Source organism: Anabrus simplex, chromosome X (assembly GCF_040414725.1).
Source record: "Anabrus simplex isolate iqAnaSimp1 chromosome X, ASM4041472v1, whole genome shotgun sequence".
Classification (NCBI taxonomy): Eukaryota; Metazoa; Arthropoda; class Insecta; order Orthoptera; family Tettigoniidae; genus Anabrus; species Anabrus simplex.
This window is the reverse complement of record NC_090279.1, coordinates 110,088,102-110,105,768: the sequence shown is the minus strand read 5'-3', so window position 1 is coordinate 110,105,768 and position 17,667 is coordinate 110,088,102. Positions and strand designations below refer to the sequence as shown.

The following is a 17,667-nucleotide window of genomic DNA, read 5'->3' as shown; positions in this document are numbered from 1 at the left end:
CGTATACACTTGTTCCAAGTCGTAGGAACACCAGGCAAGTTGGCCGTGCGCGTAGAGGCGCGCGGCTGTGAGCTTGCATCCGGGAGATAGTAGGTTCGAATCCCACTATTGGCAGCCCTGAAGATGGTTTTCCGTGGTTTCCCATTTTCACACCAGGCAAATGCTGGGGCTGTACCTTAATTAAGGCCATGGCCGCTTCCTTCCAACTCCTAGGCCTTTCCTATCCCATCGTCGCCATAAGACCTATTCTGTGTCGGTGCGACGTAGAGCCCCTAGCAAAAAAAAAAAGTCGTAGGAACCTCTTCCTGCAGTTCACTGACGTATTTCACATCTTCAACGCCTTTATGATCGCTATTGCCTGTTATCTCCGAGCAAAACTTTCCAGAAAGTTGCGCAGTAGCATGGGATATCGCAGGGCTGGCCACAATGAGGCTCGCGAGCCTCGCATGCGGCTCGCGAGTCAGTCTTGTGCGGCTCTTGACACTAACCTTAGAGTAAACTTAAATGATATAATTAATGGAATCTAACGACACCTCGCGGCTGGCGGCAGTCAGTAGCAGTGATGTGCAGCTTAACGTTGTTAGCGCTGTAGATCAGTGGTAAGACATGAAAGGTGAAGATAGTGCCGGCGCCTTCCATTTGATAGTTCATTGAGCGGGAGTGTGTGTCAGTGAGTCACTGTCGTGAGGTGAAGCCAGTTGCGTTCACGTATAGGCAGTAGCGAGTGTCGATACTTTTCTGTGTGCAGTTGTGTGCTGTTTCAGTACAGTTGTGGCTTGGTGTCTGAACAGTTGCGATGCTGTCTAAGAAGCGTAAATATGAAGAGGAGAATCGAGCTTTTAATACCGACTGGGAGGAAGAATTGGTTTTTGTAGAAAGAAACGGTAAGCCAATGTGTCTTTTGTGTCAAATAACATTGTCAATGTTCAAGGCCAGTAATCTAAAACGCCATCATGACACTAACCACAGCGGTTTCAACAAAGATTTTCCTGTTGGTTCTCAGTTAACGAAAACCGAGCTGAAATCACTAAAGGAAGAACTCCATGGTCAGAGTAGGGTTATGTCAATTTTTACCAAGGAAGCAGATTTGACAACCGAGGCTGGCTTCATTTCTTACACATAGGGGGAGTTTGTTAAGAAGAAAATGGCACAAGTTATTTCTGTTTTAGAACCCAAACATAAGAAAATGCTGAAACTGATCCTTCTGGACACACAATAGAGAGGCGAGTTTCTGTTATTAGTGTGGACATTTTAAATAATTTACAAAAAAATCTAAGCGAGTGCTTAGCAGTAAATCTGGCTCCCGACGAGTCTACTGATATCAAAGATAAACCACAACAAGCTATATTTGTGAGGTATGTGTCAAAGGACTTGCAGGTGGTGGAAGAACTTTTAGACCTGGTTACTTTGAAGGATACTACTCATGGTTGTGACATTAAAGAAGCCCTGGATGGTGTTTTACAGAAAACTCAGTGCCTATCGGTAATATTGTCAGCAATGCTACCGATGGTGCACAGTCGATGACTGGCACGAAACAAGGGCTTATTGGGCTTTTAAATGCTGACAAATTATTTCCTGATTTCCTACCTGTACATTGTATTATTCACAGAGAACATTTAGCAGCAAAATATTTTCAGTACGCGCATATTATGCAGGTAGTTCTAAAAATTGTTAACTGTATTCGCTTTTGTGCCAAAACATACCGACAGTTGAAATCTTTTATAGAAGATATGTACAATGATGAGCTTCCTGATGATGCATCTTGGTACTGCTTAGTAAGATGGCTATCAGTAAGCAATGTTCTCTCTCTACCGAGCTCGATAGCTGCAGTCGCTTAAGTGCGGCCAGTATCCAGTAATCGGGAGATAGTGGGTTCGAACCCCACTGTCGGAAGCCCTGAAGATGGTTTTCCGTCGTTTCCCATTTTCACACCAGGCAAATGCGGGGGCTGTACCTTAATTAAGGCCACGGCCGCTTCCTTCGCATTCCTAGGCCCTTCCGATCCCATCGTCGCCATAAGACCTATCTGTATCGATGCGACGTAAAGCTAATAGCAAAAAAAAAAACAAAAAAAAGCAACGTTCTTGACAGATTTTTTTGAATTACTTGATGCAATTAAACAGTTTATAGAAGGAAAATCATTCCCTGAACTTAATGACCCCTCGTGGTTGTTAGATTTGGCTTTTTTTACAGATGTGGTCCAGCATTTAAAAACGCTAAACATATCTTTACAAGGAAGATAGTGCTTTGAGCAGGAGAGTGTGTCAGTGAGCCAGTGTAGTGATGTGAAGCCAGCCGCGTTCACACGTGAAGATATTTCTGAATTGGCCCAGACTGTATTTAGCTTTCATAGCAAGTTGAAGCTTTTTGGGAAAGACCTTCAGACTAAGGTTTGAAAAAAATTACTGAAAGCCTTCCTGACGTTCAGGTGGAAACTGAAGATTGCATGAGTAAAATGTCTGGCCTTGCTGAAGAAATTAATGGCAGATTTAATGATTTGAGATCACTTGAACCTTTTTAATTCCTGGAAAATCCTTTTTCTGTTGATATTGTGGGCGAAGGCAGTCCTGTTTCATCACCAATAACAAAGGATACAGCAGCTGTACAGTTGGAGCTACAAGAAGTGCAAGAGGACGAAGGACTAAAAGGACTCAAACGAAGTGGCATTTCTACCATAGAATTTTGGAAGAATGTTACGGAATGTTACACTAACAAAACAGTGTGCCAAAAGACTAATCTCAATCTTTGAGACTACTTATGTGTGTGAATCACTGTACTCAATGATTAAATTCATTAAATACACATATCGATCTGAACGAACTGATAAAAATTTAAGTGTGCTTACCAAATATCAGCCAGATTTTAAAAAAACTAACAACAAAAATGAACACTAAAAAAAGCACTTCTCAAAAGTAAAATCTCATTCCTTGATGTGTACCTGAAAACTAATGTTCTGTGTGGTGTAGAAAATGTTCCTTCATTTGGTATAAAATGAAAAACGTGTCTTCATTTTATAAACCATTTTCTAAACATGCTCCCAATTTTTTGTCTCCTAAATTTGCGGCTCCCAGAAGTAAGGTTAGTGGCCACCCCTGACATATCGAAAAGACAGTGGCAACACAAAGTGAGACAGCTGGAAATTGGCTTATACTGATATCAATATTTCTTCAACTTGCTTGTGTAATGAATGCCATGAAAGAAATGGAAAAGCTTAAGAAAAGATCAAGAACTCCTAACTGGGATAGTACGGAAAATGTAAGCAATTGTAACTGAATCTTTGAGTTGAAAAGGGCACACATTCCAAAATCCTTACTTTTCAGGAGAAAGTAAAACTGTTTTGTAGCTAAAAGAAAGGTTTGATCAAAAAAGTTTCTATTAGGCATTTATACATCATATATCTGAGTATTCAACTACTAAGTATGGAAATCATATTATATACAGTTTTCAAGTTATACAATTTTTTATGTCAAAGAATATGTCCCTTTTTATACTCAAATTTGAGAAAGATCTTTGTAGAGGCCAATAATGTATAATAAACTTGTAATTTCAAAAGTCTATTAAGCAGTAAAATGAAATGGCGTATGGCTTTTAGTGCCGGGAGTGTCCGAGGACATGTTCGGCTCGCCAGGTGCAGGTCTTTTGATTCGACTCCCGTAGGCGACCTGCACGTCATGATGAGAATGAAATGATGAAGATGACACATACACCCAGCCCCCGTGCCAGCGAAATTAACCAAGGGTGGTTAAAATTCCCGACCCTGCCGGGAATCGAACCCGGGCCCCTGTGACTAAAGGCCAACATGCTAACTATTTAGCCATAGAGCGAGACTATTAAGCAGTAACACATTATTACACAAAAATTTGCACAACCATCACTTCTTTTATAGTTATTCACTGTCATTCCATCTCTTTAAAAGAGTTTTACTATACGAAGATGTCTAGCCTCCACAACCCCTAAATGGTGTACGTCTTCTATGTTTAAAATACCGTGAAGATCATCAACGTTATTGTCCATTCCTTCAATATTGAATGGATACATCGAATATTTCACCATGATTAAATTACTGCAGACAGTAAATACTATGAAAATAAACTGCTCGCTCATTTCTTTTTCTGCTACTCGCTGCTATACAATGCTTATACAAGGTCTGTATAAGCAATTCAGTGAATAACTATAACAGATGTATACACAGGAGGTTTATACATGATTTATTAGTAACGAATTTCACATAAACGGTGTATAAACCTTATATAAAATTTATACACCGTTTATTAGTAAGACGATTCAAGTATAAGTAATTCGAATTAACCAAAATAAAATTCGAATCACCCATGAACTTTTAACATTGTTTACATACAAAATGCTAGGGACAAAGCAAAATATCCTAATTGAAGACGATTTTGAATTATAGACATTCAAATTATCCACTAACATTAACCGTTAAGGCTAAACAGTTAAACATAACTCCAGGTTATGTGAACAAATTGTATCCATGAAATTTCAATGTAATTTTTACCCCAAATGGAGGAAAGCAATTGCTTTCACGCAAATCAACAGTAAAATTTGCGGTAAATCGATAAATACCATTATTACTAGAGAAATATAGATATGTAACTACGGCAACTCTCTTCTGTGGCATTCCGTTTCATCGTGCGATCTTTTGTTTCCTTCCTGAGGTTAGGGCTAGACAAAGAAGTGTGAACAGGAAGGCTGTGGTCGCCACAACATGTTGTGGTGAACATTTTTATCTTAAGCTGTGTAATGATGGTAACGGATGTTTTCTGGCTGCGTACTTACAAAACTCACCATAATAAAGACGTGTAATCACGTATTTCCTTCATTTTAACAACAGAATTGGTCTAAATTATGTACACAAGTACACCTAATGAATACTTTATTTTACAATGTGTCTAGAATATTTACATTTAAAAAAATTCCAGTTTCAACCTGTAAATATGTCATCAATAGCTGTTGATGAACCTGCTTAATAGTGATTGTGCAGAATAAAACACTACTAAAATTAAACAAGAATGCCACTATTCTACTAAAATAAATAATGTTATGATATTTTTCATATGGTACAATATGGGGCTTTGATTTGCTTAGAGTCCTATGAATGCCACATTTTCCTAAAACAGTATTGCTAAAAGTTTAAAAAGAGGGTACCGTTCTTAGAGTTCAAAGAGTCACTGGGGTTTTGGTGCCAAGTTCAAAAATCTATGCTGTATGCCAACATTATGTCATATGAGATATATATACATATGGTACAGTAAAGGGCGTTGCCTTGCTGGAGTCCCATGAGTGCCATTTATTCCGAAAATTGTTTTGCTAAAAGGTTAAAAATAGGGTACAATTTTTAGAGTTGAAATGTCACTGACTTTTGGTGTTAAATTCAAATATCTATGCTGTATGCCGACATTATGTCCAACTGTTGTGTAGATATGTTTAGGTGCATTGTTGGGCCACAGATATGCGGGGAACATTGCGTTCAGGAGAAATGAGGTTCTGTAAATTTAGTCTATATCATTGCTGATACATGCTAGTTTAATTTAATCCCTGTTGAGGCATAATATGCTGTGTACGACACATTGAATTATATGAAAGTAGGTTGATAGAGCTCCCCTCTTCATACTTGCATTCCCGCTCAGATAAATTCAAAAAATCTGAGAAAGAAAAAAAGGAAAGGTAGGAATTGGAATAACTGATAGAGAGTGCCCGCTAAAAGGTTTGTGTGCTGCAGTGTATGTGTTACTTACATGTGGGCTGGATATGACTTTGAGTATGGTCGGAAGTGTGCTGCGCATTGTTGTGTGTATGTCGTATCACTGTCGTAGCGTTCAGATTGAGAGGAAGTAGGGAGGGCGAAGCAGCTTGTGGAGGGGGTGGGTTGGAGAGGGGTGTGTCTTTTGGGTTGTGTGTAAGTTTGTGTCTGCTCATTCTTTTTAAATATGTGTCTTTTAGAATGGGAATGGCTGTGTTGAAGAGAATATTTGTTTTATCTATAATTTCATTTAAGCTGAAGTTAGGATTAGTGTATTGGTCTATGTTGATGTAAAAATCTTCCATTATATTGAGCAATGGGCCTATGGGGTTCATATTCAAAATTTTCATGTCATTCTCAATTATAGTGAACTTATGTTTATGATCTTCGACATGTTGCCCTATGGATGAAAAGTTATTATATTTAGTGGCATTGATATGTTCATTGTAGCAAATGGAAAAACATCTGCTGGTGCGCTCGATGTAGCTGGCTTCAGAATCGTTGCATTTCATGCGGTATACTCCGGAGTGGCCGATTTGTTGTTTTCATTGAAAGATTTAGTGCTATGTAAAATGGAGGAATTATCACGTATGGTTCTGTAAGCTATTCTTATATTGTCTTTTGAAAATATTGGTTATGGGGTGGATGTGGGTGTTGCTAATGGTAAAAAGTGCTTAGTCTTCCTTAGGTTTGTTGTTTCTACTCAATTTGGTTTTTGGTTGATGTTTATATTTTGTGAATTATTTTGTTTATCATGTTTGTATTGTATCAATTATGCTCCGCTATTACATGAATTAGGTTTAGTTCTTTTTTTAATTCTTCCTGAGATAAAAAAGGATTAAATTAAACTAGCATGTATCAGCAACGATATAGACTAAGAAAGAACATAGTACCTGTTAAACAAGTTACAGAACCTCATTTCTCCTGAATGCAACGTTCCCCGCATATTTGTGGTCCATCAATGCACCTGAACATATCTATACAACAGTTGGACATAACGTCGGCATACAGCATAGATATTTGAACTTAACACCAAACTCCGTGACCATTTGAACTCTTAAGAATTGTACCCTATTTTTAACCTTTTAGCAATACAATTTTTGGAATATGTGAATCAAGAATCTTTATTTGCCACTGACCATATACAATGAAATAGGGGCAAGTACTCAAGACTATGGGAGTACCAGATCATCTTATTTGCCTTATGAGGAATCTCTACTCTGATCAGGAAGCTACGGTGAGAACCCTATATGGAACAACTGAATGGGTCAAGATTGAGAAAGGTGTACGTCAAGGCTCCATATTGTCACCTTATTTATTCAACTTGTATGCAGAGAAGGCCTATGTGATGAGGAATGCCAAATTAGATGAAACTGAAACTGGAGCTAAAATTGATGGGAGACATAAATAACCTTAGATATGCTGATGACACCACCCTGTTGGCAGAAAGTGAAGAACAACTTAAGTATCTACTAATGAAGGTGAAAGAAGAAAGTTCAAAAGCTGGACTAAGGTTGAATGTCAAGAAAACAAAGATCATGGCAACTAAACCTATCACCTCCTGGCATATAAATGGTGAAACAATGGAAGTTGTTCCTAGTTTCATCTACTTGGGCTCCAAAATAACTGCTGACGGCGATTGCAGCCATGAAATTAAGAGATGCTTGCTCCTTGGGAGGAAGGCAATGGCCAACCTTGATAACATTTTCAAGAGTAGAGACGTAACTTTAAGAACGAAGATTCGTATAGTGAAAGCTATGGTCTTCCCAGTAGCAATGTACGGAAGCGAGACCTGGACAGTAAGAAAGGCTGAGCGTCGAAGAATAGACGCATTTGAACTATGGTGTTGGAGAAAACTCCTTAGAGTTCCATGGACTGGGAAGAGATCTAATAAGTCCATATTACAGGAAATCAACCCAGGAAGGTCAAATACTCAGACAGATGAAACTGAAACTGGAGCTAAAATTGATGGGAGACATAAATAACCTTAGATATGCTGATGACACCACCCTGTTGGCAGAAAGTGAAGAACAACTTAAGTATCTACTAATGAAGGTGAAAGAAGAAAGTTCAAAAGCTGGACTAAGGTTGAATGTCAAGAAAACAAAGATCATGGCAACTAAACCTATCACCTCCTGGCATATAAATGGTGAAACAATGGAGGTTGTTCCTAGTTTCATCTACTTGGGCTCCAAAATAACTGCTGACGGCGATTGCAGCCATGAAATTAAGAGATGCTTGCTCCTTGGGAGGAAGGCAATGGCCAACCTTGATAACATTTTCAAGAGTAGAGACGTAACTTTAAGAACGAAGATTCGTATAGTGAAAGCTATGGTCTTCCCAGTAGCAATGTACGGAAGCGAGACCTGGACAGTAAGAAAGGCTGAGCGTCGAAGAATAGACGCATTTGAACTATGGTGTTGGAGAAAACTCCTTAGAGTTCCATGGACTGGGAAGAGATCTAATAAGTCCATATTACAGGAAATCAACCCAGGAAGGTCAAATACTCAGACAAAAACTGAAGTACTTCGGTCATATTATGAGAAAACATGATTCACTGGAAGAGACCTTAATGCTGGGGAAGACTGATGGTAACAGGAGAAGAGGGCGACAACGGATGAGGTGGATTGATGGCATCAAGGAAGCCACGGCTCTCAATTTAGAAAGACTTTGGAAAATAGTATATGACAGGAAGAAATGGAGCACTTTGGTCTATGGGGTCACGGAGAGTCGAAAGCGACTAAATGACTAACAACAACAACAAACTGATAATAATTTAGTACTTAATATTACTAAGGCCAAATGAAAATACACCTTTTATTAAAACTTAATACTAAATTCTGCATTTCTAAGAATTCACAGGTATTATAAAATGGATTTTCTATTAACCAATCATACGTTTTTCTTTTAAAATTACTTAAAGGAGTGGGCCGTGCAGAATGTGGTAATTTATTAAATAATCTTAAACAACTGATTTTATGTGAGTGAGCAGTTTTTTGACAGCCTATGAATTGGGATGTCAATGTCTGCTTTGCCCCGAGTATCATGAAGGTGAATGTTTTCCCTAGTACTGAATTCATTTGTATTGTTTTTAGCATTTGTCAAAGATGTATAAATATACAAATTTATAATTGTCAGTATTTTAAGCTTAATGAAGAGAGGTCAACAATGGTCAATTGCACCAGCCCTACACATTGTGCGGACAACCTTTTCCTGTATTAGAAGAATGTTATATACATAAGAAGAATGCCCCCATAATAACAGTCCATAAGTAATGTGTGACTGGAAGTGACCAAAATATGCCATCCTTAGGTAGTCACTGCTAACTACATCCCTCAATTTCCTTATCAAATAGGCCACTCGTGATATTTTTTTTACAAACATGATCAATGTCTGTTTCCCAGTTCAATTTGGCATCAATATGAAATCCCAAAAGTTTGACTGACTGACTGACTGACTGACTGACTGACTGACTGACTGACTGACTGACTGACTTTCAATATATTTGAATAATCCTAGTGTGAGAAATTGAGTTTTATCCTGATTGCACAAATGCCTATTGGATGAAAACCAATGCATTGCAGTTGCAAGAGCTTCCTGTGACATCTGATTCAAACCTGAGATGCTCTGGTGTTTTGTATTTAACGTTGTATCGTCCCCATATGATATAAGAGCATGAGCTTTGACATTTTGCGGTAAATCATTGACTGCCAGAATGAATAAAAATGGACCAAGGACAGAGCCCTGTGGCACACCAGTTGTAACTTACTTCAAATTGGAATACCTATTTTTAATTGAGACAAACTGATATCTGTTATTTATGTATGATTTAATTATGTTCAATGAGAGATACTCGACACTATACATCTCAAGCTTTGCAAGTAAAATTTCATGATTAATACAATCAAAAGCTTTACTTAGATCACATAACACCAGAGAGATCACCTGCTTGTTTTCAAAAGCTGTTAATGTCATTTACCTTGTTGAAACCCAAACTGACAGTCGGATAGGAGATTGTAAGTTTCAAAATACTTGCTAAGTTGATTGTAAAAAAAGTGGTTCAAATATTTTAGAAATTATTGGAACAATCGATACTGCACAATAGTTCTGAAGAAATTTCTGTCCCCACTTTCAAATACTGGAATAACTTTAGAAATTTTAAGTAGATCGGGAAAAACACCAAACTCTTAACACTTATTAAAAATAAAAGCTAGAGGTTCAGAAATCAAATGTATTATTCTTTTGATGATGTCATTAGATAACCAATAACAACCCATACTCTTAGAGTTTGATCATTTTAAGCTAACTTTAATTACTTCATCAGATGTGAATACAACCAAATGGAAAGTGTTTCGGCAGGGGGGTTGATTGTGAAGAAAGTCACTCACAGCTGTACCTGTTGCCTTAATTTGATCTCCGATTTCTTTTACAGAGTTTAAGAAATAATTATTCAGTTCTTCCAGATCGAGAAATGTGTCTTGAGTTCGAGTAGGGATGTTTTCTTGTACTATAACATCCCATGCCGCCTTGCATTTGTTGGATGCATTCGCAATATATTTTTCACAAGCTAATGTTTTGGCATGGATAAGTTTTCTTTCATATAACTTTTTACAATTAAGATAAGCTTTATACATGCCATTCTGCTCGGTTCCTCCTTGACAAGAGTTTTTATAAATTCTATACAGCAAAAGCATTCTTTCTCTATACTGAGTCAATTCACCAGTATACCAGTTCAACTTCTTGCTTTTAAGTTTACCATTATGACTTATTTTTACCAGTGGTGAACATAAATGCCACAAGTCAACCAATTTATCTAAAAAGTTTCCAAATACAGTTTCAATATCATTTTCTCTCATTTGAAATTCAAATACAAAGCCCCAGTTAATTTGTTTCAGATTTTCAATAAATGTGTTAATATAATCATCACCCTGAATTTTTACCCATATCAGAACAGGTTCATCATTGTAAATTATGTCAGGCTGTTTAAGATATGATATGAGCAAGGGGTCATGATCTCCAAAACCCCCAGCAACAAGTCTAAGTTTATACAAATCTCTCAAAAAATTTACAATAATATTATCCAAGCATGCATTATTATGTGTAGGTAGTTTGTTTGTGCAAGTTAAATTTAGAATTCTTAGTAAATTCAGCCTCCGTGGCTCAGACGGCAGCGCGTCGGCCTCTCACCGCTGGATATCGTGGTTCAAATCCCGGTCACTCCATGTGAGATTTGTGCTGGACAAAGCAGAGGCGGGACAGGTTTTTTTCCGGGTACTCCGGTTTTCCCTGTCGTCTTTCATTCCAGCAACACTCTCCATTCTCATTTCATAGCATTTATCACTCATTAATAATTACCTTGGGAGTGGCGACCCCATTGTAATAATAGCCTATATATGATTCATTCATTACATCCCTGACCCGGTCAATGACTGGAAAACAGGTTGTAGGTTTTCATTCAGTAAATTCAGAAAATTTCTAGAAATCTGCCCATCTGAATATGCAATCTCTATGTTAAAATCCCTACAAACAGCAAATTTGGCCTTAAACTTAAAAAATGTTTCCATTACTAATTCAAAATTCTTAAGAAATACATAAACATTGGCATTTGGAGATCTGTACAAACTAACAATTATCACATTCTGATTAACCAGATTCACACAACTAAATTCTCCCTCTAATTCCACACAATATTGACTTATATCAATTTTTACAAATTTAAAACACTCTCTAACAAAGATCCCAGCTCCCCCATTTTTCTTTTTACTCCTACAAAACATATCTGCAACAGTATATCCACGGGGCACAAAAAATTCTACTTTATTTTCCGAAAGCCAATGCTCCGATACAAAAATAACATCAACTTTCTCGGTTTGGCAAATTCTAACAACTTATTTCTAATGCACTGGATATTCACTTGCAATAAATTGAGAGATTTACCCTTCCTATCTTTCTTTTGGATGCCATTTACCTCTCAGTAACTACTTTTTGTATCACTCATAATTGGTGGAGATTTCTGACCTGATGTTTCATGTACTGGTATTTTATGAATAGGAGAATAACATATCTGAGTTTGGTTACTTACTAAACTATCATTGATAATGGTTTGATTTGGTGACCAATCTGATTTGGTCACAGATGCTAGTTTTGGTTTACATGGCCTCTTAAATTTTATAACACTTTTCTAGTTGACTGAGCCAGCTTGAAGAAAAGCTGACTCTTTCTACTAATTTTCCTAAGGGAGTTACATTTATCAAAGTACATATCTTATGATTAATAAAATCATCAACAATATTAGCAATCTTTCATTTACCAGAATTGTTTAGATGGAGGCCATGTTTTGTATAATAGTGTGTCTCGAAACTACTGCATTCAATAACCTGAGTATTCCGGAAAATGTTTAGAAATTTCAACAATATCTGTACTGACCTTGTCCACTTCAATGTTCACGCACAAGTCTCCACTCAAATCATGCCTGTGGGGCATGTTCACTACAAAGACGTTAGTGTGAGTCAGATTCCCTAGTGTACTTTTAACTTGTGAACTTACATTCTTAGCGTCGTCGTGAGCTATGTCGTTCGTCCCACTGATGATAAGCACTGCATTGCTGCTCCCGAAGTTCCTAGTTGCTTTTTCTATGTTTACCAGGACATTGTTGATAGAAGCTCCTGGATATATTTCTCCAGTTGCTGCTATATTCTAGTCTTTTAACACTCCCACAATTCCGCTTCCTTGGCTATCACCAAACACAGCTACCTTTGCTGGTTTAGGCCTAGCTGGGTCTTGACTCTGAAATCTAGGCCTAATTTTTAACCTTGGCATGGCAACGGTTCACGATGATTTGGTTTCACGCATGTGATCACTTTCTTCCTGAATTAAATTATTTAGGGCAGAAAACCTATTTCTGATGTTCATTTCTGGAAATTCAGTTGTAGATTTCTTCTTAGCAATCGCAGTTTCTCTTTTAATTCACGATTTTCTACTTTAAGAGCCTCATTGTTCTTTTGCAGAATGTTTATAATTTCTAATGCACTTTTGTATTCCTCATCATTTATTTTTGATGCTTCATCGTCAACGCCATCGCCAACTACAACATTCTGAACACACTACTCACAAATCCAGTCAACATTTCCATTAGTTTTTACGTCTCTAGGGCAATTTCCGCACTTATAATGCCACTATCGATCACATGAATCACACAACATCCCATTTTTCACTAATCTTCGACATTTTCCGCACTTTTCGTCACATTTTAAATTAATTTTCTCGGAGGATAAAACACTACGCCGTCAGTACCAGAGGTCATCTCATGGGACTCATGGGCACTCATGAAACTCATGGGACTCCAGCAAGCCAAAGCCCTTAATTGTACCATATGTATATATCTTGTATGACAATGTTGGCATAGATTTTTGAACTTGACACCAAAACCCCAGTGACTCTTTGAACTCTAAGAACGGTACCCTATTTTTAAACTTTAAGCAATACTGTTTTAGGAAAATGTGGCATTCATAGGACTCTATTCTCCGGACCACCTTTTGAGCAGACTAAAGCGGAAGTGAGTGTATAGACCAGGGGATGGCGCGGGCGACAGGGGCAGCCCCTACGGTGTTGTAACACGGTAGGCGAGGGGGCAAGGGTGGTGTGCTACTCAGAGCGAGTTTTGGCAATGGTGCAGTCAATGCGGAGCTGCCATACTTACTCTGTGGGTGTCTTGAACACGTGGGTTTAGTTCCAATCATAGTCTGTTTAAAACAGCAGTGAGGGAATTTTATCAGTGTGCTTCGCTTTTACAAAAAGAATGTATGTGCGTATTGTGTGCTAATTCATAATTCTTATAGTCCCTTGTACGTTTGTAGGTTTCTTCTTACTCGTTATTGGATATTATTGTGCAATGCATCCGAACAAAACTTCAAACTGTTATCAGTTGAACAAGAAACGCAAGATTTTTACGTCCGGCGAGAGAAACATAATTCTGTCTGTTCATAAACATTTCTGAGCGAATAGTATTGACGGCGGGATTAGTTTACCTCGTGTGCTGAACCTGGCTCTGATTCCGACTTGGATGTGCAGCCACTCGATAGTGACACATATTAATTACTGCGGCACAAGGTAAGCTGACGCTGAAACCTCCCGCATGAGGGTAATAATAATAATAATAATAATATATGTAATAATATTTTTATAAAAATATATTTGTAATAATTAATTTATTGAAATTGGGCTGGACAAAGCGGAGGCGGGACAGATTTTTCTCCGGGTACTCCGGTTTTCCCTGTCATCTTTCAATCCTGCAACACTCTCCAGTATCATTTAATTTCATCTGTCAGTCATTAATCATTGCCCCAGAGGAGCGAGACAGGCTTCGGCAGCCGGCTCAATTCCTATCCTCGGCGCAGGATGGGGCTTCATTTATTCCATCCCTGACCCAGTCATTGACTGGAAAACAGATTGTAGGTTTTCACATTTAAAATTTAATTTAGTAAATTAATTGTTTAAAGATGTAAGCCCTTAAAAACTATGGGATTCTAACACGCATACGTTAATGTATTAATTATTTTAAATTCATTCGAGGTTCACTCCATGAGCTGTGCTGTATTATAGTGGTGGAGTACAACTTTGAATCGTGCGCCGGCTTATTTGGCAACCACGGCGAGTGTGACGACACAATGACGTCACTTCCGCTTTAGTCTGCTCAAAAGGTGGTCCGGAGAATAGCAAATCAAAGCCCATTATTTTACCATATGTAAATATCATAACATTATGTATTTTATTAGAATAGTGGCATTCTTGTTTAATTTTGGTAGTGTTTTATTCTGCACAATCGCTATTAACCTTCGGGGGCCACACTCCCTTCGAGAGGCTCTTAACTATCGCCGCGGCGCATACTGCCCGCACGGCAAGAAAAAAGTTAATTTAGTGGTTGTAACATACCGTCACATTTTCTCAACAGTTGGTGACAGCATCACCCGCCGCCAAGCCTCCGTGTGTACAGCGAACGAAGTGTGAGGCGCGCCATGCCCGGCCCGCTTGCGGAAGTTTTACCACAGTTTTCATTCAGTCAGTGTATTCGAACTTGAAAGTCAGTGCTATTGAACTTCACACACGCTGTTAAAAAAAAAAAAAAGGAATAATTTAAGCAAGACTAAGTAAACAACAAGATTGAACTCAGAAATACGTCCATGTAAACTAGATGTCTGTGAATTCTCGATATCTTTGTCGGGCGCAGGCAGTTCTGACAGGAAAACAGAGGTGAAAAGTTTATCGTAACATGAAAATGATTTTGTTGGTGCCTGGGCCAATAATTGTATTAATTAATGAGGTAAATGGGCAGAAGTCAATAACCTGCCCCACCAAGTAACATCAAGCAAAATGTGAAGACATCACACACAAAAGTATTAAATGAACAAATGACATACTGAAGCGCTGTGACGTAGTGGAATTCATAGTCGTAATGTAGCAAAGTATATTTCTGTAGTAAAAATCGCATTTATTAATTTACCGCAAATTTTGCTCTTTATTTGCATAAAAGCAATTATTATCTTCCATTTAGAACACAAGTTATAATGAAATGTTATGGATGCGATTCGTTCACGTACCCGTAACTCCACCTTGTATTAAATATCTTTAAATATCTTTCGAACATGAAAGGAAGTGCCTCAGTTTTCTGTTTTGAAAATCTGGGATCCCTAATTAAAAGCAAATCTTTACACACGCGATGTTCTTCTTTACCTTTCTGCCAACCTATCTGCGACCCCGCGAAACGTAAGTTACGAAGGATGGTGTTAGAATAGAACTCGTAATCCTCAGCATTCACTCTCGTCATCTGTATTGAGGTACGGTATTGCAAGTTGTCCAGTTCAACAACAAACTTCAAGTTTTGGTTAAAAGATAAATCTGAAACAACATATCACATAGTTCAGCACAAAATGTTTCACTTTTCTATTCACAAAGTACTGATATGGCATTTCAATCGACAGCGAGGAGATTCTTGTTCCTCCTCACCGCGTTAATGCTATTCTTGTCTTGTCTTGTCTTGGTTATTTAATGGGCTTCGCTTGGGAGCGGTATAGCCACATATCCTAAAAACAAAGCCAAAAGATGGAGGATGCTGCAACTTTAATGCTATTCTACTACTACTACTACTATGTCTCTGTGTTTTTCCAGGCGATGCTATAAACTGTGTTGTATGCAGTGGAGATGAAGAACCACGTTGTAACGTACCCTTCAACATGGAACCTGAACCAAGTAAAGCATGTTATAAGAATGTATGTTCTGCTAAACTCTTCAAAAAAGGTGGTAAAAGTAAGTATTATACATTTTCACTGTCATTGATTTAAGAGGAGACTCTACTTATTTTCTCCCAGAAATGGCCCAAACACCAAAAGTGAGATTTGGATGCTAGTAAATACAGTACTCTGGAACTTAGAGCACACAGTATTATTGTCCTTTTTTTTTTCATGTACAGCTATTATTAAAGTATCCTGGAGAGTTTAATCACAGCCACATTTCTGAAATTTCAGAGTTTGTTACAGTGATTATAAACTGCGAGTTTCACTGCAGTGGTTCCGCATACTGAACTGAAGATGGCAATGCATGCACAGTGATCTGGTGTACGTGTGTGTCTCTCTCTCTCACACACGCATGCGCGCGCACGCACACACACACACAGGGAGAGAGAGAGAGAGAGATGGGCAGTAATAAGTTTCAATATGGATCCGTATCGACAGTTGATCACTACCAATGGTGAGGACGGTCCACCTATTCAATAACTTTAATTTCATGTTACTATATTTTATTAATACTGGGACTAGTTTCGACTCTTATTAACACTTTCAGCACTACCAATTTTTAACATGGACCCTGGCAGTGAACTGAGTCTTCTTCCTGAATTTTATTACATTATTACACAAAAGCGTAACATAGTACTACCTGATTTTTGTATCGTATGAAGGTGTCAGCCAACCAAAACAAAGACGTTACTCAGGAAGCAAACATCTTAGTCTTATGGAAAACATAAAAAATGTACGAGAGAAAAACATTTACATTCACGTTTCACCAATAAGCCTGCTCAAACTATAAAAATGAATCCTTTAATGTGGCTACTTATCGTTTTCAGTGATATATTCTCGGCTTATTTCCCGTCGTCAAGTTAGCCTTCCCTTTCATTCCAGATTGACAACATTGTCTACTACAGACATCCACGTCTACAAGAGGCATTTTCTGTTAAACGAATTTGTCGTCCAGCCTACCTTCTTTTATTTGATATTTTAGCAGCGTTTTACGGCAAACTCTTCAATGTTTTTCAGCACTTCACGACATACCACTATTTTAATCCAATTTTCCAAGACATCATAAACTAGACTGCTTTCAATGCAACTACATCTTTTCATTCTTATTTTAAATATTGGCCTCAAATATGAACTTTTACTGCATCTTTTAACCGTTTTGTTCTTATCCTGTTGACGCCTCATTTTTTATATTCTGTTTCCTAGTGTAATATATATTGCTTAAACTTCTCATCAAGAAGATCCATTTCAGTGTCAGACATGGACTATTTTTTAAAAACAATATATGACTATTACTTTTAGATGAACACATCATTTTTTCAAAGTGATTTTAGTATAAGTTCTGTTTTAATATTTTTTACTGTAAACAATTTACATCCACAGTATTAACACTTGTAAATATTCATCAAATTTTTTACATAAGTTATTATGACTCCTTATACCATGAGTGTTTTAAGATTGATTGAAGCTGATGATGCCCAATAAATAGTGGGCGAAACATGTACTTCAAATTTCTGATAATTTCCATGTGTATTTAACCACACTATAGTGAAATAAATTTGTATTGAATAGGTGGTATTAAAATTACTCCTTGTATAAACTTTGTCATCAAAAACTAAC

General features: G+C 37.7%; 1 protein-coding gene across 8 annotated transcripts in view; it reads left to right on the top strand.

The window, feature by feature from the left end:
- LOC136886807 (F-box/LRR-repeat protein 2) overlaps window positions 1–17,667 on the top strand; it is a 102,244-nt gene that overhangs the window by 60,556 nt on the left and 24,021 nt on the right. For 3 of the 8 annotated variants that reach the window (XM_067159631.2, XM_067159628.2, XM_067159630.2), the window contains exon 2: window positions 15,926–16,063. In XM_067159631.2, coding sequence (XP_067015732.2) covers window positions 15,991–16,063 — 73 coding nt within the window. In that variant the 5' untranslated portion in view covers window positions 15,926–15,990. The other 5 variants (XM_068230603.1, XM_067159627.2, XM_067159632.2 and 2 more) reach the window with 5 other exon arrangements.